This window comes from Bufo bufo, chromosome 3 (genome assembly GCF_905171765.1).
Source record: "Bufo bufo chromosome 3, aBufBuf1.1, whole genome shotgun sequence".
Lineage (NCBI taxonomy): Eukaryota > Metazoa > Chordata > Amphibia > Anura > Bufonidae > Bufo > Bufo bufo.
Window position 1 is genome coordinate 172,734,833 of NC_053391.1, and position 27,009 is coordinate 172,761,841.

Genomic DNA, 27,009 nt, shown 5'->3' on the forward strand with positions numbered 1-27,009 from the left:
TGGCACTGTTATGGGGCATCTGTGGATGGTACTGCTATGGGGTGGGGGATCTGTGGATGTCATTGTTATGGGGTGGAGGATCTGTGTATGGCATTTTTATGGGGTGGGGGATCTGTGGGTGGCACTGTTATGGGGGGATCGGTGGATGACACTGCTATATGTCATCCACAGATCCCCCTCATAACAGTGTCCCCTAATACACCGGCCCTCTGCTCACCGCAGTATTTAAAAACATTAAGCGCAGCATTAGTTAAACTTGTTAACAGGATAAGGATTAATGTTTATAAATACTGCGGTGAGCGGCGGGGCCCGATGTAAGAGTACAGTGACTGCACCGGGCCCCGCCCCTAGTTCCGGACTCCAGCCCCTCCTCTCTCCCGGCTCATACATCGCAATCTGCGATGCTGTAGCATCGCAGACTGCGATGTAGAAGGGAAGCATTCGGCCCATAAAATGCAGGGGCATTTTCCCCCTACTTTTTTTGGGGGGAAAGTGCGTCTTATGGGCAAAAAATATGCATTAAGCAGCACCAATCTTGATTTATTTACTTATTATGAGATATGGAGTGATATGCAGATAATTACATGTTTCATTGTTTTAAAAATGATATAACTAAGAAAAGTATATAACAAAACAAAAATGTAGCAAAAATATAAAAAGATCGGAGCATTGCTTGATATAATTGCATTTTTTGCTTTCATTTCTCAGCATTGATTTAAAAGTAATACAGTGGCTTAAAAAATATGTATTGTGTATTTCTTTATAGATTTATTAATTATGTGACTGAATTTATCAATAGGTACAAATAATGTATTATTGGTATGAACATTTCTGACTTTTGTTGATATGCATGATGCATGTATTTGTGGGTTTATTTGTGTTAGCCTGCATGTGTGCTCGCATCTATTTTGATTGATTTGGGTGCATGATCAGGTGCATAGCATTGGTATGTCCATTGCTTTTTAGTCTGTTTAAACATTTTTGTGTATATGATTCAGAGAATAGTGTTAGCTAGTAGCCATTTGTGTGTAGATTTGGTTGTATTGTGCTGTTTTGTTGGTTGCTATTTGGATGCTTGAGTTTCAGTCAACGTCTAATGTTAGTTATTTGGTTGTTGTGATCTTATTTTCAGAAAATATTCGGTGTAAGCTTTTACACAGTACCATTTGTACGAGGGCAGTAATGTTATTTCAATTGTATGTTATTGTAATATTACTATGATTACTATTCATTTCCCAGACATAATCCAATTTTTAAACATTCATGTATTTTGTAACCACTTCCATGATAGCGTAAAATAATTTCTAAGCAAGTTAAACTATAAAAAAAAATCTGAACTCCTGTTTTAATTTGACAAAGTGGTCTAAATACTGGTAAAAAAAAAACATTATAAATACTTGGATTCATATCTGTATATTTATCGACTTTTGTGAAATTGTCTTAAATTCCATATATTACATACATACAGAATACAAATAATAAGAGTACTAGTTTTTATGATCAAGACAATGCACATGTGATGTAAAATAAACAAATATAAGCTAGGCTAAAAGAATTTTCAAGCTGATTCCTATAAATAGTAACAATGATTAAATATAACACATTTCAAGCTACTAAAATTATTTTTCAAAATATGTTTGAAGACTTTCCAGATATGGCTATAGGTATCATTATACATTAACATACATAAACACTGGAAGACATTGCCTTGAAACCCAGAGATGTAACTTAATAAAAATAAAATTAGATAAAAACAATAAATATGGTATATCTTCATTTTTAGTATGGCTGCCAATGATAATAACAAAGCTGCTGCATATCATGAACATCACAAGATATGTAAGCAACATACAAGCACATGAATTTAGCTGATAGGTAGCTAATAAATTAAATATTTTCTGTATATCAAGTTGGTAATTTTGAGGTGAACTAAATCCTTGGTTTCAACACCTTTGTGTAAAATAGTAGTTATATATGGCTAAACAATCTATTTACTGTCATACAGGTTCTGCCCAGTTAGTCCATTGGACCAGCATTCTGCAATGCTAAGTTTTACATTGTTTGCATATCTTGTGGCTTCCATTTTTTCTAAACTGGTCTCCCCCTATTCCTTAATAATTATTTAAGCATCTATATTATGCTGTATTTACAATATATAATATTCACAGAATCAATAACTACATGGAATAAATGATACACATACCGTAAAAAACAGAAGTGCCATATAAAACACTTTCCAATCTATGTGAAATACAATAAAACAACACAAGCTGAAAATCTATCCTTCAATATATGCTACACAATGCATATTGGGACTTGAGAAGAAGACACATTGAATATCCAGGACAATACGAAGCAGACATAGCTTCCTGTTTTCATGAAATTGTGAAAGCTCCATTTAAAATTCTGCATTGTCCTTCCAAGAGTACGTTGGTTATCATGCAAAATTCCGCTCACATACTTCTGGATACAAAACTTCAAAATTTTTCTGGAGATGGTTTGTAATGATGAGGATGGTGTTGCTTCATATGAGGCCCTAAAACACAAAGCAATAATTGTAAGCTTATGAACTGCAGTTTTTACTTCCAATATTCTATCTTTTAGTGTTTCCAGTTTTGTAAGTGCCTGTGTAAATTGCCACATATTCCTTCTACCACGTAGCATAGCCTGAGGAAGGACCCAAAGAAATAGAGGATATTGACTACCATTGTACTATCAAGATCATGAAACTCTGATGGAATTAAAAGATTGAGTCTGTCCCCTTTATTTAGCATATATAACTAATGCTAAAGTATTAGTGGTGTCTACTAAAGCTTAATTTAAGTTTAAACCATACCTTAGCTGCTTTTATTTCTGTTTCCAATCCCCAAAAAGGGACTTTGATGAAAATACAAATAAAGCACCAAGTGCCCAGGTGAGCATTTTCAATATTACAAAGAGCTCAAGCCCTCATCTTCCCTCAGTCCCAGTTCCTCAGCCTTGTGCTCTCAAGACTGTCCCCTCTGCCAGTCACAGCATTGATCCCCTTCCCCCTGCGTGTGATGTACCTGTAGTTTAGCCACTACATCCAAATCTCATGCACTGAAGACCTCAGTGGTGTGGCACATGCGCCATACACTGTAAGACTGATGCTCACAGTATGTACTGTGTCAGGCTTTGGCTCCTTGGAAGACTGAAAATGCCTTGCCGGGCACTTAGTTCCTTATTTGCACATCTATCAATGCTATTTTTCTGGGGGATCGGAAAGGGCGATAAAGGTACCAAAAGTACAGTTTAAATGATGTCGTTGCGCACATTAGTACGTTGGCATTACTGTAGTTATATATGCTGAATATAGGCATCAAACTACCTTTTGCAGCAAAACGCTGTTTGAAATTGTTCTCTGTTCTTGGAAACTCATACACTACAGCATGAAAAATGAAATTACTTTTAAAACATGATCTTAAACATAAAACAAAGCATGAAATTATTTTTTAAAATAGCAAATTAAAATAGTGATGCCAACTACAACCAATCTTCTTCATTGTACAACCTGTATTAGAAAAATGATTGGTTCAATTTGGAAACTGGGAAATGCCCCTGATTTAATTTTGTTTTTAAAGGGGTATTCCTATTGTGGTCAGAGTTGTGGAATCAGCAGAGTAGGCTGTGCTACAATATTTATATGGCTCATAGACAACTGAAGACAACTAGTGACACTATTTCTGTAACTCGTCAACTATGGAAACATCCCACTTGCCTGTTAATGTAGTTGTGAACGTCTCTAATCACTATATCCAGACAGTTAGGGGGCTTGATTTAGACATAGGTGCAGGTCATATCTTTTAGACATTTTTTGGTTAATCTTGTGGATATGCCATCAATTTTTGAGATAGAAAAAGGCCTTTACTGTAAGTGTTATTTAGCACTGTTTAACCTTATAACAAGTCCAATAAATTTGCAGGTGATCAACCAAAAACAGGGCATATTCTAGTCCAAGGAGTAAATAATGAAATACAACCTATACACAACACAGGCACAACATAAACAATAATATAAATTTTCTAGCAAAGCAGCAAACATAATTAGGAACCTTTTATAAGCTGACAAATATTTCAGATGCAAATGTCATAGATAGACACAATAGATCAAAATAAGGATCATTTGATATATTTAAAGGGCTTCTGTCACCCCACTAAAGTGATTATTTTTTTTGGGGCTAGTTAAATTAGTTATATAGCGATATATGAAAATATAATTGTGTTACTAATATTGATCCAGCAGTTTATTCAAAAAACGAAGTTTTATCATATGCAAATTCGGTCTCTACCAGCAAGTAGGGCGGCCGACAGGGCTGGCCGGAGGAGGAGATCCCGGCTGGCCCTGTCAATCAACAAGAGGAGGGGGCGGATTTCTGCAGCAGCTACCAGCAAGTAGCCGCCCTATGATAAAACTTTGTTTTTTTAATAAACTGCTGGATCAATGTAAGTAACACAATTATATTTTCATATATCGCTATATAACTAATTTAACTAGCCCCAAAAAAAAAAATCACTTTAGTGGGGTGACAGAAGCCCTTTAACCCATTATAAAAAATCATATGAAATATTCTTTGACATTGTACTATGTATTGTACTATGAAAGTTAAAGTGTACCTACAGTTTCAATTAACCTATGACATGTTATAGAGACATACAATATAAGAAGCTTATATCAGCCAAGGTCAAGGTTCGGATATCCCACTGAGCACTAAAACTAAGAGGCAGAAATACTCATCTGAGCACTGTGCCCCTAAGAAGCCTCTACCTTTACTCTAGGAGGCAAGATTATGTGTATATTAGGTATGCATTTTCTATATCCTGTCAACTGTCCTACTCAAGTGAGCTTTCAAAGGGGTATAGTGCTCAGCCTAGTATTTCTGACTATTTCTTCCAATGATCAGTGAGGGTCTCCAAACCCATACTGGCATAAACTTTTAAGCAGTTTATATAAACAAGTGTTACCCTATAATAGTACAAATTTTTGGGACAACCCTAAAATTGACAACTATTACTATACCCCAAAGTGAGGGGCTTCAGAACTCTAAAGATCCTCTTAAATGTAAAACAGTTGTGAATCTGGCAACTGTCAGCAAATAATCCAAAATAATAACATGTTACTCCTTTTTTTTATTCCCCCCCTAAATACTAAATGTATACACATTTACTACTTATAAATAAAGTTAGTAGAAATATTCCTTAGATCACTTTTAAAATGCTATTTTAAAATGACTTTCCACCTGCTAGAGGAAAAAGCAAATGGCATTCCATTCAAAGAAAAGCAAAACCAAATGCCAGCAGGCAGATCCAAATAGGTGAGATTAAAGGTGAATTTAGAATCAATCATTCTTGGTTGGGTGCACAATGCAGTCTTTACACTGCAAAGAATGTAAACTGAAGGAAGAATGTAACAACAAACACAGTTTTGGGCGTAATTGCCAATTACACTGGCTTTCTGTGCAGCTGTGTATGATAATGGTACGTGTTCTCATCACCATCCTAATTGTTTTTCATCTCATAACTGTTTTGTGTTTTAACATTCCAAAGAGTATGCTTTGAAATGTTTCTGGAAAACCTCCCTGATTTTTTTTTTCCATCAGCCTCTTTTTTTCTTGTTTAAATTAATCATGAATTCAGTAGTGAAAAGCATGTAAAAAAAACAGGGCATGATCCAATATATGAAACAAATCATACAACCCCATGTTGCTGCCAAAATGAATCATGACATAGCAAGATACAAATGTTATCAATGTCCAAACTGTCATCAACAAAAAGTTGAAAGTGGTTAAGCCTGCAAAAATCTTGTCATCTCCCTTAATCATGAACATACTATATAACAGTATGCTAGGAGCTTGTCTGTACATAGGTACATAGCTGATCTGGAGCACCATGCTTGACTAAAACATACATAGTTCTGTCAACTTTTATGAGAGTCAATTATCCAAACACCCAAAGATCACCAAAGCTTGTGTTTGAAAATAAAATCATTTTAGAAAAGATAGTCCTCATTTAATGGTGGGTCAACTAAGGTTATTAAAAATAATTTAGTGTAGAGAAGATCAGGTACTAGAATTTGTGAGGACTTAAAGAAGATTAATTTACACAATGCTTAAAAGACATATGCATGAGGCTCCCCTTTCAATTAGATAGTTGATATACAACACAGATTGTTATAAAGTAATGTGCAAAAGTTTTAGGCAGGCATGGAAAAAATATTGCAAAGTAAGGATGCTTTCAAAAATAGAAGTGTTAATAGTTTATTTTTATCAATTAACAAAATGCAAATTGAATACTCAAGAGAAATATAAATCAAATCAGTGTTTATTTGACTGCTCTCTGCCTTCCCAACCATGTTTTTGAAGGACCTTGGCAGGAACATCATTCCAGACATCTTGGAGAACTAACTTCACATATATTGTGGATGTAGGCTTGCTTAAATCTCATTATAGACTCAATGATGTTGATATCAGAGCTCTATGAGAACCATACAATCACTTCCAGGACTCATTGATTTATTTACACTGAAGATAGTTCTTAACTGCATTGGCTGTATGTCTGAGGTCATTGTCTTGTTGCTAAATACATTTGGAGCCATTCAGACTCTTCCCTGATGGTACTGCATGACGGATAAATATCTGTCTATATTTCTTAGCATTGAAGACAATACTGATCCTGGACATATCCTCAACTCCATGTGCTGCAGTGCAGCCCTAAACTAAGACTCTCCACCATGTCTCACTGTTGCCTGCAGATGCTCATTATTATACAGCTCTCCAGCCTTTTTTTTTAGCAAACAAACTTTCTTCTTCTATAGCCAAATATTAAAATTTTTGACTAATCAGTCCAGGGCACCTGCTGCCATTTTTCTGCAACCCAGTTTCTTAGTTTTCATGCATAGTTGAGTGTTTGGCCTTGTTTCCATGTCAAAAGTATGGCTTTTTGGCTGCAATTTTTCAATGAAAGCCACTTATGGGCAGACTTGTCCAAACATTGGTGTAGCTGTATCCCACTGGTTTCTGCCAGTTCTGAGATGGTGGCACTACTAGACATCTTTCGATTTTGAAGGGAAGCAAGCATGATGTGTCTTCTATCAGCTGCACTGTTTCTACGGTCCTAAGCTTGGTCAGAATTAATAATGTTCTCAATGCTTATCCATTATGCAATTCCATCACGGAGGTATCTGATTGGCTCTTTTTCTGCAGGAGGACAATGACTCCAAACATACAATGTAATTAAGGGGCATCTATCAGCGGATTTGTACCTATGAAATTGGCCGACCTGTTGCTTGTATGCTTGGCAGCTGAAAGCATCTGTGTTGGTCCCATGTTAATATATGCCTGCATTGCTGAGAAAATGATGCTTTAATATATGTAAATGCATAATGGAGGCATTGCCGTTACACCTAGAGGCTCTTCTGGGCATCATAGTTAACAGCTAATAAACAGGGTTTTTAAGATTATTCGGGTAATTTGGTTGAATTGGTCTTGGGGGTTGGGCTTCAACTGACCATATGTCACGACCGCTACCCCAGCAGCAGTCGTGTCGCACCAGACGGAGGGGAAGGGGGACCCTTATCTACGGATGGGAATAGTATGGCCACTCCTGACTAACCCTAAGCTGGCACCTGTCTGCCCTGATACGCTAGACGGGGTGTGAACCCGTGTGGCGAGCAGGATGCCTAAACCCTCAGTCACCCTAACAAGCCTAGAGTGGGGAAAGGCCGATGGGAGCACTAGTCACCATCACTCATGTCTAGGAGAACAGCAGGGGAAGACAGCAACAAACAAACTATAGCAGAGATAGACTTATCCAGTCACGAGCAGAGAAGGCGATCCCAATCACGACAGTCCACGCCGGACAAGAGCTCCACAGCAACACCATCAAACGATCTCCTTCAAAGGTCAGAATAGAACTGGAAGTAAGGACTATATCTGGCAATGACTGCAAGTGAAACTGAAACTAATATAGTAGCTGGGAGTGGCAGACAGGACTCACCTGAGAAGGATGCCTACAAACTCCCAGTCAGGACAAAAAGGTTCACAAGGCAAAACCCGGATGACATACCCTGAACCATGGAGCAAACTCACAAGCTATCGCGAGTAGCAAGTCGCTGCGACCTTCTCCTCCCAGACCTGTCTGGATCAGTCACAGTCGTGACACCATATATTGATAGCCTACGCTAAGGATAGGCCATTCATTAAAAATGACAAGAAAATCTTGAAATTGTACTCTGTCATGCACTCTTTCTATTACACCTGTAAAACCCATTGGACTAGTGTTGATTGAAGAAAATTAGGCCTGATTCACACTGCCAGCAGTAGTTCTAGCAGGCTGTCCTAGCAGAGAACAGTCTGCCGGAGCTCTCTGAATCTAGCATTGCCAGATATTACTGGAATGCAGGCTGGTCCCATTGACTATAATGGGGTCAGATGGAGAACCGGCCGCTACCCGTCAAATACAGTATGCAGCTCTGTCTGTGATTGCCAGCATCCGTCCCACATGGAGTCCAGGCATCTGCCTGTCTCATGTCTTAGCAGCTATTTTCTGTGATTGCCATACATCTGTTCCGCATGGAGTCCAGGCATATGCCTATCTCATATCTTAGCTGCTCTGTCTGTGACCGCAATGCCTCTGTTCCGCTTGCGGTCCAGGCACCTGCCTGTCTCATGTCGCAGGAGCTCTGTCTGTGACCGTCATGCATCCGTTCCACTTAGGGTCCAGGCATCTGTGTATGTCTGTCTGAGTTTCAGCATGGCTTATGTCTGAACTGTGTCCTATGTTTCTCATTGTTTGGGTTACAGTTCCTATTTGGTTTCTGTGCTTGGACCACTGGTGTTATGCACCAGAATCGGTTATCTTGCAGGTTTCAGCCAAGTGCTGTGGGACCATCCCAGGAGGTAGAAACCCTCAGTAAAGTCTATCTCCACCATCAGAGCTACTGTGAAGATTGGGGCTTAACTTAGACAATGCTTCTAGGGTTTGGCCCCAAGTCAAACCAGTGCACTTGGTCCAGTGGTTATTTATCTGCCACTGTTTACCCTGCCTGTTTGTCCAGACTTATCTCTTTTGTGTTTGATCATGTTTAATAAAGTCTGGTTTTGTCTTCTCTGATCTGTTTGCGTGGTTTTTGCTTGCTAGTGATATCCTCAGGGGTTCTGTTGACCCCTAGAACATGCAGTATAGGACAATGATCCCAAGCATACTAGCAAATCTACAACAGAATGGCTAAAAAAGAACTGAGGTGTTGCGATGGTCCAAAGTCCAGACCTAAACCCAATTCAAATGTTCTGGCAGGACCTTAAGAGAGCTGTGCATAAAATTCCTCCAGAATGATGTTAGAGACTGATAAAGTCTACAGAAACTTTTAATTCAAGTTATTGCTGCTAAAGGTGGTTCTACAAGCTATTGATTCATGGGGTGTACTTAATTTTTCACATAAGGCATTTCTATTTTGGCTTTATTTATGTTGATTAAACGATCAAATGGTGGAATTTCTCTCTTGTGCATTGTTCATTTGAAGATGTATTTACCTAACTTTAAGACAAGACAGACCTTCTAAGGACCATTTTTTTTAAATTATATCCTGATATGTAAAACCATAGAATTCAAAGAGAATGTACATTGTTTTTCTCATAGCTGTATATGTAAAATGCTTTGTCTTGCAGAATAATATAGGCACAATCTTTATCTTTTACTAAAAGGGTAATTTGAAGAGCGACAAATTTCAAGCAATGCATCTAGAGTGATGTATGGAAAAATCTTATAGAAATATTGGGATTGATGGCCCAAGATATTTTTTTTCTACCAAATAACCATCCCTAATTTTATATATTGCAATTATGGCAAAAGAGAAAAGGGAGAGGCGCTCATAGGGTGGTAAGCGCTGATACGCAGATAACGTGATGAATAAAATGTGCTCACCTTTGGGTGTTGTGCAGGTGTAAGCGCACAACAGGTTTAGACACACAATAGGTTGGGAGGGTGAGGGAGGTCCGTGCTGCCGGTACCCGTTCAGTCCCTTTGGATGGAGTTGCCAAAAACTCCTAGGGATTGTTAGGGTTGAGAAGAGTGATTTGTGTCCGAAAACACACAATAGGGTACCTCTGCTGCTGTATCTGGCGTCGAGCGACGCCAGATACAGCAGCAGCACACATCAGAAGGAGTCCCCAGCCACCCGGCCACCTTCTGCCTGTTGCCCCTTGCTGTTGGCACGCCCAAGACTTGAAAAAGGAGTTATAAACTCCGAAACGCGTTGTCAACTGAATAAATAGTATCTTTACCTAAAAACCTGAAACTGTGGTCGTCCCTGTGCGCCAAAGAGGTACCCCATTGTGTGTTTTCGGACACAAATCACTCTTCTTAATTTTATATATTGAACATGCACATCCAGCATCAGTAAATGACTGTACTCCTTTGACCTGTTATCTCTGCAAGTAGCAAGGGTGAACAGCTGTCAAACCCATTTGGGAAGGGCAATGAAATCAGAGTGGAAAGAATATAACCTGAGTTTTTTAATAGCTGTATACTATGCTGTTATTAGCTATAAGTGACTTATACAATGAATTCGATTTTTATTTATGTTGGTTTGCTGAAATAAATAGTATTTAGTAAATACAGTATGTTATACTTTCTTGCATGGATGGATTAATGACAGGGCAAAAGAGGCAGTTGCCCAGGGGCCCTCTTGCCATTCTCACTCTGAGCATTATTAATTTCAAATGATTTGAAACATGCCTCTGATACACTGTAGCATAAGTTTAAATATGTGTTATTAATACTTACTACTAGTTACTAGCTGTTGTAACTCCATTTATTTACACACTGCTAACTAGATAAAACCTGCTGGATGAACATGCACGTTTATTGAAATTTCAGAAAAAGGGACCAGGCTTGTTAATATCCATAGTGGCAGACTTTACCACCATTCAGACCAATCCTGTGCTTGGGATGCCAGAGATTAGGGGGCCCCCGCTGGCTACTAACTGATGGCTGAAAAAATGTACTTACGGTGAGGTAAAGGGGGAAGTATATCTGGAGTCCTAAATGTCTTTATTGTCGCTGGACCTTCACCTCCGGTTGTTAAAACTTGAACTTCCAGTCGGTAAAGCATTGAAGGCCTAAGATTATGGACCGTAAGAACATAATGATCCTGTTTGAAATAGATAATATATGTAAGACTTCTCAAAAAGACTTCCCAAAGGGCTACAATACAATACAAATACAAAAATAAAAGGGTATTCTAGCTGTTAAAAGTTATGCCTTATCCAAAGGATAGGGGGTAACTATTGAATTGGTGTGGGTCCTACTGCTTGGACTCGCATCAATCATGAGAACAGGTACCCTGTACCCCTCGGAGCATCCCGAAATGAATGGATTAGCAGTTTGAAAATGTGCACCACTGCTCCATTCATCTCTACAGGAGTCCATGAGACAGCAGAGAAAAGCTCTTTGCTATTTCCAGAACTACCATAGAGGTGAATGGAGCAACAGGTTGCATGCCAGACCTGTCACTTCAAGGGGCTCTGAAGGGTACCTGTTCTCATGATTGGTGGAGGTACCAGAGGTAGGACCCCATCAATCTAATAGTAATCTCCTGTGAATAGGAGTTAACTTTTAACAACCCCTTTAAGTATTCACACTTACCGCTGGCAATATCTGAGACTGTGAAATTATACTATTTGGTAGGCTGTTTTGTCGGCTTTCTGTTGTGACTTCTGCCCATGTGACTTGGAATCCTGTCATTGGTTGATGAAGGTTTAATTTGGATAATTTCCATGAAAAATGTCCCGTAATGTTTCCCTCATGGACATTAAAAGAAGCAGATAGATTTTCAGGTTTTGCCAACACTTTAGGGACAATTTGTCCTATAAGAACCAACAAAAATTGACGAATTTCAATAAATTATACTATGACTAAAATACAAGTGAGAAATACAGAAACAGCAATAATTCCTACACTGTTAAGTTTATGGTACTTAAATTAATACAGTATATAAATGTATAAACTGTACAAAAGATTAGAACGATCTGACAGCATTTTATTAATGCGTTTCAACGTGACTTCTGTGACCTACTTCACATGTAGCCTAAATAAATTTAATATGCTAATTGTAAAAGAAATGGAGGTACTTAATAAATAATGTACACATAGACTGAGTTTGTTTCAGCCTGGAATGAATATATAAATATCTACAGATGGGTTTATAATGTATACTGAATGTAAAACAGGTAGTGTAGATATCTATAAAATCATATGAATTTTTTACTCTAAAGTCAAAAAAGCTGTCCATGAACAGTAATAAACCATGCCGTCAACATCAAGAATTCTATCAAGAGCATTCCACTTTATAATTTAAATGGAATTTTATCTACCAGGAGCAAAATAGGATTTTTTTTTTCTATTTTTTTTTTTTTAACTGATTTAACTAACTTTCTTAACCCTTTAGGTGTTCCACAAGAATTAATGGAAAATAGAGATACAATTTCAAAATTTCACTTTTTTTGGCAGATTTTCCATTTTAATAATTTTTTTCCAGTTACAAAGAAAGGGTTAACAGTAAACCAAACTCAATATTTATGGCCCTGATTCTGTAGTTTACAGAAACACCCCATATGTGGTTGTAAACCGCTGTACGGGCACACGGCAGGGCGCAGAAGGAAAGGAATGCCATACGGTTTTTGGAAGGCAGGTTTTGCCGGACTGTTTTTTTTGACACCATGTCCCATTTTAAGCCCCCCTGATGCACCCCTAGAGTAGAAACTCCATAAAAGTGACCCCATCTAAGAAACTACACCCCTCAAGGTATTCAAAACTGATTTTACAAATGCGTTTACCCTTTAGGTGTTTCACAAGAGTTATTGGCAAATGGAGATGAAATTTCAGAATTTCAATTTTTTGGCAAATTTTCCATTTTAATCCATTTTTCCCAGTAACAAAGCAAGGGTTAACAGCCAAACAAAACTCAATATTTATGGCCCTTATTCTTTAGTTTACAGAAACACCCCATATGTGGTCGTAAACTGCTGTACGGGCACACGGCAGGGCGCAGAAGGAAAGGAATGCCATACAGTTTTTGGAAGGCAGATTTTGCTGGACTGTTTTTTTTGACACCATGTCCCATTTGAAGCCCCCCCTGATGCACCCCTAGAGTAGAAACTCCAAAAAAGTGACCCCATTTTAGAAACTACGGGATAGGGTGGCAGTATTGTTGTACTAGTTTAGGGTACATATGATTTTTGGTTGCTCTATATTACACTTTTTGTGAGGCAAGGTAACAAGAAATGGCTGTTTTGGCACTGTTTTTATTTTTTGTTATTTACAACATTCATCTGACAGGTTATATAATGTGATATTTTTATATACCAGGTTGTCACGGATGCGGCGATACCTAATATGTATACTTTTTTTTATGTAAGTTTTACACAATGATTTCTTTTTTTAAACAAAAAAAAAATCATGTTTTAGTGTTTCCATAGTCTGAGAGCCATAATTTTTTTTAGTTTTTGGGCGATTACCTTGGGTAGGGTATGATTTTTGCGGGATGAGATGATGGTTTTATTGGCACTATTTTGGGGTGCGTGTGACTTTTTGATCGTTTGCTATTACACTTTTTGTGATGTCAGGTGACAAAAAATGGCTTTTTTTACACCGTTTTTATTTTTATTTTTTTACTGTATTCACCTGAGGGGTTAGGTGATGTGATATTTTTATAGAGCAAGTTATTACGGATGCTGCGATACCTAATATGTATACCTTTTATTTATTTATATACGTTTTACACAATGATTTCATTTTTGAAGCAAAAAAAATCATGTTTTAGTGTTTCCATAGTCTGAGAGCCATAATTTTTTTCAGTTTTTGGGCGATTACCTTGGATAGGGTATGATTTTTTGAGATGACGGTTTTATTAGCAATGTTTTGGGGTGCGTGTGACTTTTTGATCGCTTGCTATTACACTTTTTGTGATGTAAGGTGATAAAAAATGGTTTATTTAGCACAGTTTTTATTTAAAAAACATTTACGGTGTTCATCTGAGGGGTTAGGTCATGTGATATTTTTATAGAGTCGGTTGATACAGACGCGGCGATACCTAATATGTATACTTTTTTTAATTTAAGTTATACACAATAATATCATTTTTGAAACAAAAAAAAAAATCATGTTTTACTGTCTCCATATTCTGAGAGCCATAGTTTTTTTCAGTTTTTGGGCGATTATCTTAGGTAGGGTCTCATTTTTTGCGGGATGAGATGATGTGACTTTTTGATCGCTTGCTATTACACTTTTTGTGATGCAAGGTGACAAAAAATTGTTTATTTAGCACAGTTTTTATTTTTAACGGTGTTCATCTGAGGGGTTAGGTCATGTGATATGTTTATAGAGCCGGTCGATACGGACGCGGCGATACCCAATATGTATACTTTTTTTTCCCTTCTATTTTTTACCAATTTTTTTTTACTTTATTTGGGGAAAATGATGTTTTTGTCTATTTTTACTTGAAACTTTTATTTTTTGGAGGGGAAAACTTTATTTTTTCAACTTTCTTTTTCACTTTTTTTTTGTCCCACTTTGGGACTTGAACTTTTGGGGGTCTAATCCTTTACAATGCATTCCAATACTTCTGTATTGGAATGCATTGGCTGTATGAGTAATACTGTGTGTATTACTCATCAAGCTTCCGGCCTGTGAGATCCAGTGGGCTGGATCTCACAGGCTCGTCACCGGAATGCAGCACGATTCCTTCCTTAGGCATCGCGCTGCCTTCCATGCCATCGGGTCCCCCCTATAGCCGCAAGGGGACCCGATGGCACCGCCGATCGCCGCCGCAAACCGCAGGTAAAGCCGCAAACCGCAGGTCTGAATTGATCCCCCTTGCATTTAGCCAAGGTGCCTGCTCAACAATTTGAGCAGGCACCGGGTTCCGATCACCGCCCGCCGGGCGGCGGTGATCGGAAATACACAGGACGTAACCGTACGCCCCGTGTCCTTAAGATCCAGGACATAAGAGCGTACCAGTACGCCCTGTGTCCTGAAGAGGTTAACAGTGACTGCCACAGTAACCCGCTCCCTTAAAAGTGACCTCCACTGTGCCTCGCTACCTTAACAGTGACATCACAGTACCCCACTGCCTTAACATTGACCTCACAGTACCCCGCTGCCCCTTTAATAGTGGACTCCAGTCCCCTCCTCCCTTAACAGTCACCTCCACAGCAGCCGCCCCTTTAATAGTGACCTTCACAGTACCCCGTATACTTAACAGTGATTTCCACAAAAACCCGCCCCCTTAACAGTGACCTCCACAGTCCCCCACCCTTAACAGTAACCTCCACAGCGCCAGCCCCTTTAACAGTTACCTCCACAGTGGCCGGCCCTTTATTTGTGACCTCCACAGTACCCCGTCTTGTTAACAGTGATTGCCACAATAATCTGCCCCCTTAACAGTGACCTCCACAGAGCACTGTTCCCTTAAAATGTGACCTCCACAACACCCCGCCCCCTTAACAGTGACCTCTACAGCACCCCGCCTCTTTACACTGACCTCCATAGCGGAACATACCCTTAACTGTGACCTCCACTATTTTATTCCCCCTTAACAAAGACCTCCACAGTGCCGGCCCCTTTAACAATGACCTACACAGCATCCCGTCCCCTTAACAGTGACCTTCACATCAGCCGCCCCTTTATTAGTGACCTCCACAGTAAGCCATCTCCTTAACAGTAATTTCCACAACACCCCGCCCCCTTAACAGTGGCCTCTACAGCAATCTGCACCTTAACACTGACCTCCATAGCGAACTGTTCCCTTAACTGTGTCATCCACAACTCCCTGCCCTTTTAAAGCTGACCTAAAGCAGTGAAGAAAATGGCTGGGTTCTTATGGAAACATGGTCTAAAACTGTGTGTATGTAGAGACTAAGGGTCTGCGAGCTTCTATTGGCTGATAAGGGTCATGTGATCATGTGTATGGCAGTTGGGATATGAGGAGAAAGACCTGCAGGCTTCTATTGGCTAATGTAGGTCATGTTATGTGATATTTTGAATTTTTTTGGAATATCTCAGGAACAATACGCGCTAGGGACCTGATACTCGGTCTAAAACCTTCCTGGAAACCCAAGGTAACTGTGTGCCAAATCTGTGATTGTAAATGCGATGGTGCAGAGTCCTTTAGTGGACACACATATATACATACACTCAGCTTTCTATATTAGATGCATATCTGTGGTCTGAAAGAATGGCCCCATAGTTACAATGCCATAATTAGACCAGATCCAGTTTTTATCTGAAATTCTCCTTGCAGTGCAATTACATTATTTCATACTAATATACTATACAGTGACCAGCTGATCATCCAAGTGGTTATATTCTAAAAAGGGGTTGTCTTACTCTTAATGAGACAACCTCTCTAACACAAGACACACTGCTAAGTTGTCATAATCCTTACTGGGGGAATTTATCCTGTGGGAAACATTTGAAGTCGGTTTTGCTTCAGTCTGCTTTGGTGTACTTTAAGACACATTTATCAAATGTTGCATGTTGTTTGATAAATGTGTCTTATCCTTCAACCTAACACTTTTGTCTAGAAAAGCTACTCCACTTTTCCACTCCAGCCTCCTACTGGAGTGACATGGTGACTTTTTAGTGACTTTAAAAAAAAGTCTCAATGATAAATCTGTAGTGAAACTCATTTATACAGCTAGCCACACCCACCTTCTCACCTATATTTCAAAAGTAGAGTGAGTGGTGTAAAAATGCAAAAAGTCCAAAAAATTTTGCACTTGAGCCCATTCACCCTGGGGTCAAGGCGTGATAGATCAGGGCTTTTGTTTCCTATTTTTTAATAGCATTCCAGCTGCCAGTGTAAACTCATTTCTAAGTCTTAAGTACATTAAAAACATTTATATGCACAAATTGACTACACTTTTTACTAAATGTCATTACCTTGTCTGCATCTAGGAGGGACATGTTTATATAGAACTCACAAAGTAATCCTATGTAATTCATAGTGAAATTGGATCATAAGACAATATTGTTTTTCTATTTTCTTTGTCTCTAATATTTGTTCTTTGCATTCAATGTTGTTTTTGCAAGGCAAATAATGTTCTGTAAGTTCTTCAAATGCATTTCGAAAATGAGCTAACTCCTTGAGTAAGGGCATATTTTTCAACAATGAAAGCCTTTACCAATATCAGGCAGGACTTCACAAACATTTCTGCGAATTACAGTAAACTTCAATGCTAAATTTCTGTAAAAGCAACAGGGGTATAAAAGCATGCTAACTGAACTTCAACACCTCACTACACACAAAAAAAGTCTCTATTTTTTCAGTGCTTTTAGGTTTTTTAAACATCAATTGGAAATGATTTGCAATAAAAGTGAATTGCTTAACCCAAAAAAACTTGAAGAGTTTACATTCCATTATGATACAAGGGAATCTAGTCCAAGAACATCAAAGCTACATAAGTTTATTTAGTAGTACAAAAATGTTCTTTGGGTATAGCCAGGTGTTTTTTCATTTTCAAGTTGAATAGAGGGTTTCAATAGAATCGGTAAATATAGGAATATAGGGAATTTTTTCCTCTTGACTTCTTTCATTCTCTGTTGTATCTAGCCTTACATTACCTTTTCAATTACAGACATAGCATTAGTTTGCATAAACACAACATTTTATGGCACCTCCAAAAAAAAAAAAGAACAAAACAAAATATAAAATCAATTAAAATCCTTCAATTCCTATTTAATATATAATGGTATGTGTGTATATGGAATGAGGGATACAAAACATTAAATGTACAAATAACATTATCTAATATAGTAAAAGAAAGCCTGTAACAGAAAGCTGCACACAGTCTTTTGTGCTGGACCTCTTTAACTTTATCCAGCTTTAAGCCTTAAAAAACTGCTGAAAATAAAAATAATAAAAAAGTTACCTAATATATCTAACCAATGCTGTGAAACAGCTAGGGACATAAAGGATGGTGGCACACCAAGAAAGGTGCTGCAGAATAGTGGGTGACTACATTGGTAATCACAAGAAAATAGAGATCTATAGTGGTTCTGTTGCCAGGTAATTACTCATGAATGGATGTTCACAGTATCTTATTTTTTTATACATAAAATGTTAAAATTTAAAGGGCTGTCCAATCTTTTAAATAGGTCCCAACGTGCAAAAAGAGGAATATTAGGCCCTTATTGCAATGTATACGCTAAAGTGCCTCCCTCTAAGGGCTTTATTCATTCTTCTACCTCATTCTACTCTGCACATAGCTATCATTTAGCATGGTGCCTGGCTTGTGCTGTACAAGGAACACTTCTTGTATCTGTTGTGACTGAGATTGCAAGAGCATGTATAGTCATTCATGAGTGTCTGCTCCCATCTTGGATACCTCTCACTGGAAGTCAAGTTTCTGTAGTACAGCTCCAGGGCATGCTTCGTAGACCTAGAGCTGTACTACAGTGCTCTCATTCCATCTTCAAAGCTCCAATGCCCTGTGTTGTGAAACAAAAGAAAAATATCCACTGTCAGTGATGTACTGACAGACACTAGCAGGCTGCAGAGAGGCTCACCCTGCTAGGCATACACTGCTGGCAAGCCTGGAGCTTTCATTAAGCCCCAGGCTGCTATAGAAATATATCGGCCCATCACAATCTTATTTGCGACTTACAAATGGGTGACAGATGGAGCTAGGGCTATTAGTGAAGATATATAATATATAATATACAGTACAGACCAAAAGTTTGGACACACCTTCTCATTCAAAGAGTTTTCTTTATTTTCATGACTATGAAAATTGTAGATTCACACTGAAGGCATCAAAACTATGAATTAACACATGTGGAATTATATACATAACAAACAAGTGTGAAACAACTGAAAATGTCATATTCTAGGTTCTTCAAAGTAGCCACCTTTTGCTTTGATTACTGCTTTGCACACTCTTGGCATTCTCTTGATGAGCTTCAAGAGATAGTCCCCTGAAATGGTTTTCACTTCACAGGTGTGCCCTGTCAGGTTTAATAAATGGGATTTCTTGCCTTATAAATGGGGTTGGGACCATCAGTTGCGTTGAGGAGAAGTCAGGTGGATACACAGCTGATAGTCCTACTGAATAGACTGTTAGAATTTGTATTATGGCAAGAAAAAAGCAGCTAAGTAAAGAAAAACGAGTGGCCATCATTACTTTAAGAAATGAAGGTCAGTCAGTCAGCCGAAAAATTGGGAAAACTTTGAAAGTAAGGGCTATTTGACCATGAAGGAGAGTGATGGGGTGCTGCACCAGATGACCTGGCCTCCACAGTCACCGGACCTGAACCCAATCGAGATGGTTTGGGGTGAGCTGGACCGCAGAGCGAAGGCAAAAGGGCCAACAAGTGCTAAGCATCTCTGGGAACTCCTTCAAGACTGTTGGAAGACCATTTCAGGGGACTACCTCTTGAAGCTCATCAAGAGAATGCCAAGAGTGTGCAAAGCAGTAATCAAAGCAAAAGGTGGCTAATTTGAAGAACATAGAATATGACATATTTTCAGTTGTTTCACACTTGTTTGTTATGTATATAATTCCACATGTGTTAATTCATAGTTTTGATGCCTTCATATTCATGAAAATAAAGAAAACTCTTTGAATGAGAAGGTGTGTCCAAACTTTTGGTCTGTACTGTATATATATATATATATATATATACACCTAAGGGTACCATCTGAAGTAGTGATGTAATCATGAGTTAAAAATTCCAATCAGTTTTAATGCAAAGCACTGTAAAACATAACAAAAAGGGAAAATATATTTTTAAGTAAAAAAGTGGACTTACTAATAGACAGAGGTATTGAATAAATTATCTTAAATTATCAATAAGAGTTTGCTTTGTTCCAGAAGCTGTGCTATTTTAGGAACATGGATTATGTCACCTATTGCAACTAAATATTCACTTAATTACCAGATACAGCCCATAATGTGGTGTATTGTACTTTAGTTCCTTTGAAAAAATCCCTTTCACATATGGTGCTTTTAACTAAACGTTCAACACTTGATATTATTATAAATTTAATTGGAAACAGCATGGCAAAGACAGGTCAATTATGTGATTCATTTTGATATAATTCTTAGAAATGGAGCAACACTGTTCCAAAACACAAAATAAACTTATTTGATCCCAGTAAATGGTCAGACTATTTCTTACCTCCTTCAGTTGGACAGTTGATGTGTTTGTGGTTTTTGCCTTTCAGTACTGAACAGGGAGGAGTTGTGAAGAATATGCTTTCAGCTTTTAAGTGGCCCTTAGATCTAGCTGGCTGTATTGTCACTTTGTACTTGCATGAAAATAATAATCCTGGCAGGATAATGTGATGATCCTATATGGGAAAACACATTTGATTCACACAAAAAAATAAGTTAAAATGAACAATAGACAGTACTTGTACTGATAATCAGTTTGTTGCAGACAATGCTTACTTTGGAGAATTTCTCACATTATGTTAAACAAATATCTGGATCACTAACTACCACGATTGCAATCATTGATTAAAAACATATTATAAACTTTCAGGTGGTCATTTATCAAACAGAAATACATCTAAATTCGGATTATTTGTGGTGCAGATTGTGACTTCTCTCCGCTAGTGCCAGTACTAAAAAAGGGGACGTATCATGGGTGGCCAAGGGCCAGCAGGCACGTCTTATTTACCATTTTTTATGCCTGTATTATGCGTAGAAAATGGTCTAAGTGTAAGACAGCTAGGAAGCTGTCTTACATTTAGAAGTGGCTGAGGATCCGCCAAAGTTATGTAGAAGCTGGTGCCTCTTCCTAACTTCGACGGATCCACCGCCAGGTATAGAGGTTATTCAGACTGGCATCTAAAAACTCTTTCAAATTATGTTTTAACCCTTGAGGATGTTACCTAGATTAGACCTTTAAAATGAAAAAGTTTTTTTGTTGTTATTTTTTTTTGTTTTACTACTTTTATAAACATTATACATTGTATATTATAAACGTAAAAAAATGTTTTGTGTTGTCATGTTCCAGCAGCCATATACTGTATGTATATTTTTTACCATTAATAAAGCTTTAATGTAGCTTAAGCTACTTTCACACTTACGCTTTCCCTAGCTGCTATTGAGATCCATCATAGGATCTCAAAAGCGTAGGAGAAACGCTTTAGTTTTGTCCCCATTCACTGTCAATGGGGACAAAACGGAACCAAACGGAACGGAGTGCACTAGAATGCATTCCGTCCCATTTTGTAGCATTCCATGACGCACACAAAAGTGTTGCAAGCAGAATTTTTGAGTGCGTCATGGGATACTGATTAAGATGGACAAGAAAAAAAACCTGATCTGGGACATATTGACTTACAATAGATACAACTGTATCCGTTCTGAACAGATGCAGACTGTTGTATTATATACCAGATGCGTTTTTGCTGAACCCTTGACGGAGACAGCAAAAACGCAGATGTGAAAGTAGCCTTATTTGTTTTATGGGATTTCCTTTAGCTTTTAGCTGGTACCATTTTCAATTTGTTTTGGTAGCATAAGCAAGGCAACAATATTGCCATTGTTTTTTATAAAAAAAATTCTACAATGGTAACCATACGGGATAAATAAAGTATTTGTTTTATTTTTATATTGTTGTTGCAATATCAAAATATACAGTTTTTAGGATCTTAAAAGCATTTTACATTAGAAAAGAGTTTTTTTCTTACTGTACAGTGCAGTGTGGTAAAGGATATTTCCACATTATACTTCATATGATTTGGCCATAGAAGTCACATGATATTGCTATATAAAGCTCTATGGAACTATGGCAAGGGACTGTAGCCGTATTTTCCAAGTATGCATCCTAGACTGTTATATATATGTATACAGTACAGACCAAAAGTTTGGACACACCTTCTCATTCAAAGAGTTTTCTTTATTTTCATGACTATGAAAATTGTAGATTCACACTGAAGGCATCAGAACTATGAATTAACACATGTGGAATTATATACATAACAAACAAGTGTGAAACAACTGAAAATATGTCATATTCTAGGTTCTTCAAAGTAGCCACCTTTTGCTTTGATTACTGCTTTGCACACTCTTGGCATTCTCTTGATGAGCTTCAAGAGGTAGTCCCCTGAAATGGTTTTCACTTCACAGGTGTGCCCTGTCAGGTTTAATAAGTGGGATTTATTGCCTTATAAATGGGGTTGGGACCATCAGTTGTGTTGAGGAGAAGTCAGGTGGATACACAGCTGATAGTCCTACTGACTAGACTGTTAGAACTGTTATTATGGCAAGAAAAAAGCGGTTAAGTAAAGAAAAACGAGTGTTCATCATTACTTTAAGAAATGAAGGTCAGTCAGTCAGCCAAAAAATTGGGAAAACTTTGAAAGTAAGGGCTATTTGACCATGAAGGAGAGTGATGGGGTACTGCGCCAGATGACCTGGCCTCCACAGTCACCGGACCTGAACCCAATCGAGATGGTTTGGGGTGAGCTGGACCGCAGAGTGAAGGCAAAAGGGCCAACAAGTGCTAAGCATCTCTGGGAACTCCTTCAAGACTGTTGGAAGACCATTTCAGGGGACTACCTCTTGAAGCTCATCAAGAGAATGCCAAGAGTGTGCAAAGCAGTAATCAAAGCAAAAGGTGGCTACTTTGAAGAACCTAGAATATGACATATTTTCAGTTGTTTCACACTTGTTTGTTATGTATATAATTCCACATGTGTTAATTCATAGTTTTGAGGCCTTCATAGTCATGAAAATAAAGAAAACTCTTTGAATGAGAAGGTGTGTCCAAACTTTTGGTCTGTACTGTATATATACAGTATATACATACAGGTGAAACTCGAAAAATTCGAATATCATGCAAAGTTCATTTATTTCAGTAATGCAACTTAAAAGGTGAAACTAATATATATTATAGACTCATTACGTGCAAAGCGAGATATTTCAAGCCTTTATTTGTTATAATTTGGATGATTATGGCTTACAGCTTATGAAACCCCAAATTTTAAGGTACCCTTTGCTCAGGGGGTATCGGTTAATTAGCTGACTAGAGTTTCACACTTTGAGCCTAGAATATTGAACCTTTTCACAAAATTCTAATTTTAAGATGCATTAACGCAATTCCTTTTAATTTGCATTACGGAAATAAATGGACTTTTGCATGATATTCAAATTTTTTGAGTTTTACACATACTGTATATATATATATACACTGCTCAAAAAAATAAAGGGAACACTTAAACAACACAATGTAACTCCAAGTCAATCACACTTCTGTGAAATCAAACTGTCCACTTAGGAAGCAACACTGAGTGACAATCAATTTCACATGCTGTTGTGCAAATGGGATAGACAGCAGGGGGAAATTATAGGCAATTAGCAAGACACCCCCAATAAAGGAGTGATTCTGGAGTGGTAACCACAGATCACTTCTCAGTTCCTATGCTTCCTGGCTGATGTTTTGGTCACTTTTGAATGCTGGCGGTGCTTTCACTCTAGTGGTAGCATGAGACGGAGTCTACAACCCACACAAGTGGCTCAGGTAGTGCAGCTTATCTAGGATGGCACATCAATGCGAGCTGTGGCAAGAAGGTTTGCTGTGTCTGTCAGCGTAGTGTCCAGAGCATGGAGGCGCTACCAGGAGACAGGCCAGTACATCAGGAGACGTGGAGGAGGCCGTAGGAGGGCAACAACCCAGCAGCAGGACCGCTACCTCCGCCTTTGTGCAAGAAGGAACAGGAGGATCACTGCCAGAGCCCTGCAAAATGACCTCCAGCAGGCCACAAATGTGCATGTGTCTGCTCAAACGGTCAGAAACAGACTCCATGAGGGTGATATGAGGGCCCGACGTCCACAGGTGGGGGTTGTGCTTACAGCCCAACACTGTGCAGGATGTTTGGCATTTGCCAGAGAACACCAAGATTGGCAAATTCGCCAATGGCGCCCTGTGCTCTTCACAGATGAAAGCAGGTTCACACTGAGCACATGTGACAGATGTGACAGAGTCTGGAGACACCGTGGAGAACGTTCTGCTGCCTGAAACATCCTCCAGCATGACCGGTTTGGCATTGGGTCAGTAATGGTGTGGGGTGGCATTTCTTTGGAGGGCCGCACAGCCCTCCATGTGCTCGCCAGAGGTAGCCTGACTGCCATTAGGTACCGAGATGAGATCCTCAGACCCCTTGTGAGACCATATGCTGGTGCGGTTGGACCTGGGTTCCTCCTAATGCAAGACAATGCTAGACTTCATGTGGCTGGAGTTTGTCAGCAGTTCCTGCAAGACGAAGGCATTGATGCTATGGACTGGCCCGCCCATTCCCCAGACCTGAATCCAATTGAGCACATCTGGGACATCATGTCTCGCTCTATTTACCAACGTCACGTTGCACCACAGACCGTCCAGGAGTTGGCAGATGCTTTAGTCCAGGTCTGGGAGGAGATCCCTCAGGAAACCGTCCGCCACCTCATCAGGAGCATGCACAGGCGTTGTAGGGAGGTCATACAGGCACGTGGAGGCCACACACACTACTGAGCCTCATTTTGACTTGTTTTAAGGACATTACATCAAAGTTGGATCAGCCTGTAGTGTGTTTTTCCACTTTAATTTTGAGTGTGACTCGAAATCCAGACCTCCATGGGTTAAAAATTTGATTTCCATTTTTTTATTTTTGTGTGATTTTGTTGTCAGCACATTCAACTATGTAAAGAACAAAGTATTTCAGAAGAATTTTTAATTAACTCAGATCTAGGATGTGTTATTTTTGTGTTCCCTTTATTTTTTTGAGCAGTATATATATATATATATATATATATATATATACACACACACACACACAGTATATATATATTGTAGATATGATATAAAATGGAATAATTCAGAGCGAACAACTGGAGTTATAGTTATAAATTGGGAAATCTTGCCAATGTATACTTCTGATAAAGGGCTGGAACGCAGTCTGTTCAAAGCCTTGGCTGCATTCTCTACTGGGAGTTTGGAGTAGACTGAAAATCCCTTCTTTTTCTCAGTCTGCTGCTCTACCACCTATGCTGTATACTTTTATATTCTGATTACCAGCTGTGTATAAGCATGTACTAACCATATCTATCATAATCTCACTAGTAAGTCAGTCCTAATCGCTATTACTGCAAGAATAAAATAATTATAACGTATAGGCAATGAAATATTATTGCATGTATGAATATTACTTGAAGGCTTGGGGACTAGACATTGCTATAAAATTTTATGTACAGTATTATAGGTACTGATATCTGTGTTATATTACTACTGCCCAGACATGTTTCCTGAACCTAGACTGTTCTTACTTTGCATTAATAAATCAGACTATAATACTTTACAACAAAAAAAACAGGTCTGTTTACATTGTGGGTGGCTACTAAAATGTCCTGGAAGGGCTGGCTTTTTCAGCAGCATACTGTGAATCACCTGGGCTGCCCTGCATCAAAGTTTCTTACTTCCAACTGAAAGAATTCCCATGACGTGATAATAACTGGTATAGTGCAGCATTGAATGTGAATGTTCATCCAAGCAAAACAAGCAGGGAATTAGAGCCAGCATAAAAGGTCAGCTTAAGATACACCAATAACGCTTCTACAAAATACTGTATAAATAAGGGAGTGCTATTGACATCCAAGAGTTTCATGCTTGCTAATAGTTTAATTTAACAATAGAAAATAATGAAATGGCATAATAGATCAAAATATGAGCACAGAAGGCCAAGCATCCATTTGATATGAAAACCAATTAGCATATTTACTGAGCCTCTAATAAATTAGTATTACACGGAGGTTTACCTTTGGAGCCGCTATCGTATGATATTGTGTAGCTGTGTTACAAGCCATTTAGGGATCTAAGAAGGATTTATTTTGGAATGGAATATCTTATGGCCATAATACCCACCTTTTTTTGTACTGAAGTGAATTCCGATTGTCAAAACCACAATTAGATTCTCAAGGATACTTAATTCCACATGCCATAATATAACCAGGCATAATCTATAGCAGAAAACCCATTTATTTTTAAATGCTTGATCACTGGTTCTCATTAATTAATCTTATTTGATTATCTACAGATGTATCCTTCCTTACCTTTGCTCTTGGCTCAACATAGAAATATGTCCCATTTACATTAGGTTAAATTTGGTCAAGGGCTCCAGTTCAATATAACTGTAAAGGGGAGCCGGCGACACGCTCTCTCCCTGCAGTGCCGCCAGCATCCCATTCATGAGGAAGAGCGAGGAAGCAGACGGAATCCTCATCTCCATGGTAATAAGGGGCGGAGAGGACCCGGCCGTGCACGCCTCTTCAGCATGGCCAACGTCCTTCGTCCCCTAGACAACGAGCAGGGGGAGAACTGAGCGCCGATGTCAATGAGTCGGCGCTCAGGTGTATTGATGTGCTGGACATGGGCAGCGTCACGTGACCCATCAATTTGACCTATTTAAACAGGTAACCTGATGGCCACAGGTTGCCTGTGATTGGCCTTGCTACCTCAATAGCGTTCTCTGCATATGTGACTACTTTTGTTTGACTTCGATCTTGTGTTACCCCTTGTACTGACGCAACCTCTTGGCTCCTGACCTCGGGATGTATTGACTTCCATCTTGAATTACCCCTTTGTGCCCTTGTTACCTCCTGGGTCTTGACCTTGGCTTCCATTGGTTTCAGTTGTGGTTTTACCCAGCCTGGGAAGCTTGTTGCTTCTGTGTTTTCTGTCCTTGTCTTTTGTTTTAAGTGCCACATGACCACATAAAGGCGAGGACTGAGTGTATGTTTAATGGTCATGAGTAAGGGCTGAAATTGTTTTGCTCCCTGAAACGCATAGACCGACGCAACCTGTACCTGGATGCTTTTTAAATTTTGATATTGAATAAAGTGCAATTGGAACTTCTCAAAGAAAGGCTGGACAACTCTTCTTCACTTATTCTCATTGCTCCCAGTCCGGGTGAGGGAGCGGTCCGTGTCCTTATGGTTGGAGTTTCCAGACA

At 38.8% G+C, this 27,009-nt stretch overlaps 1 protein-coding gene across 1 annotated transcript in view; it reads right to left on the reverse strand.

The window, feature by feature from the left end:
- Positions 1 to 420: 420 nt before the first annotated feature.
- The window catches only part of ANOS1 (anosmin 1), a 191,825-nt gene continuing 165,236 nt past the window's right edge, over positions 421 to 27,009 (reverse strand). The window contains exons 11-14 of the mRNA XM_040423757.1: positions 20,193 to 20,364; positions 11,661 to 11,881; positions 11,025 to 11,166; positions 421 to 2,536 (exon numbers count right to left, since the gene is read on the reverse strand). Coding sequence (XP_040279691.1) covers positions 2,478 to 2,536; positions 11,025 to 11,166; positions 11,661 to 11,881; positions 20,193 to 20,364 — 594 coding nt within the window. The 3' untranslated portion in view covers positions 421 to 2,477. The remainder of the gene's footprint in view (positions 2,537 to 11,024; positions 11,167 to 11,660; positions 11,882 to 20,192; positions 20,365 to 27,009) is intronic.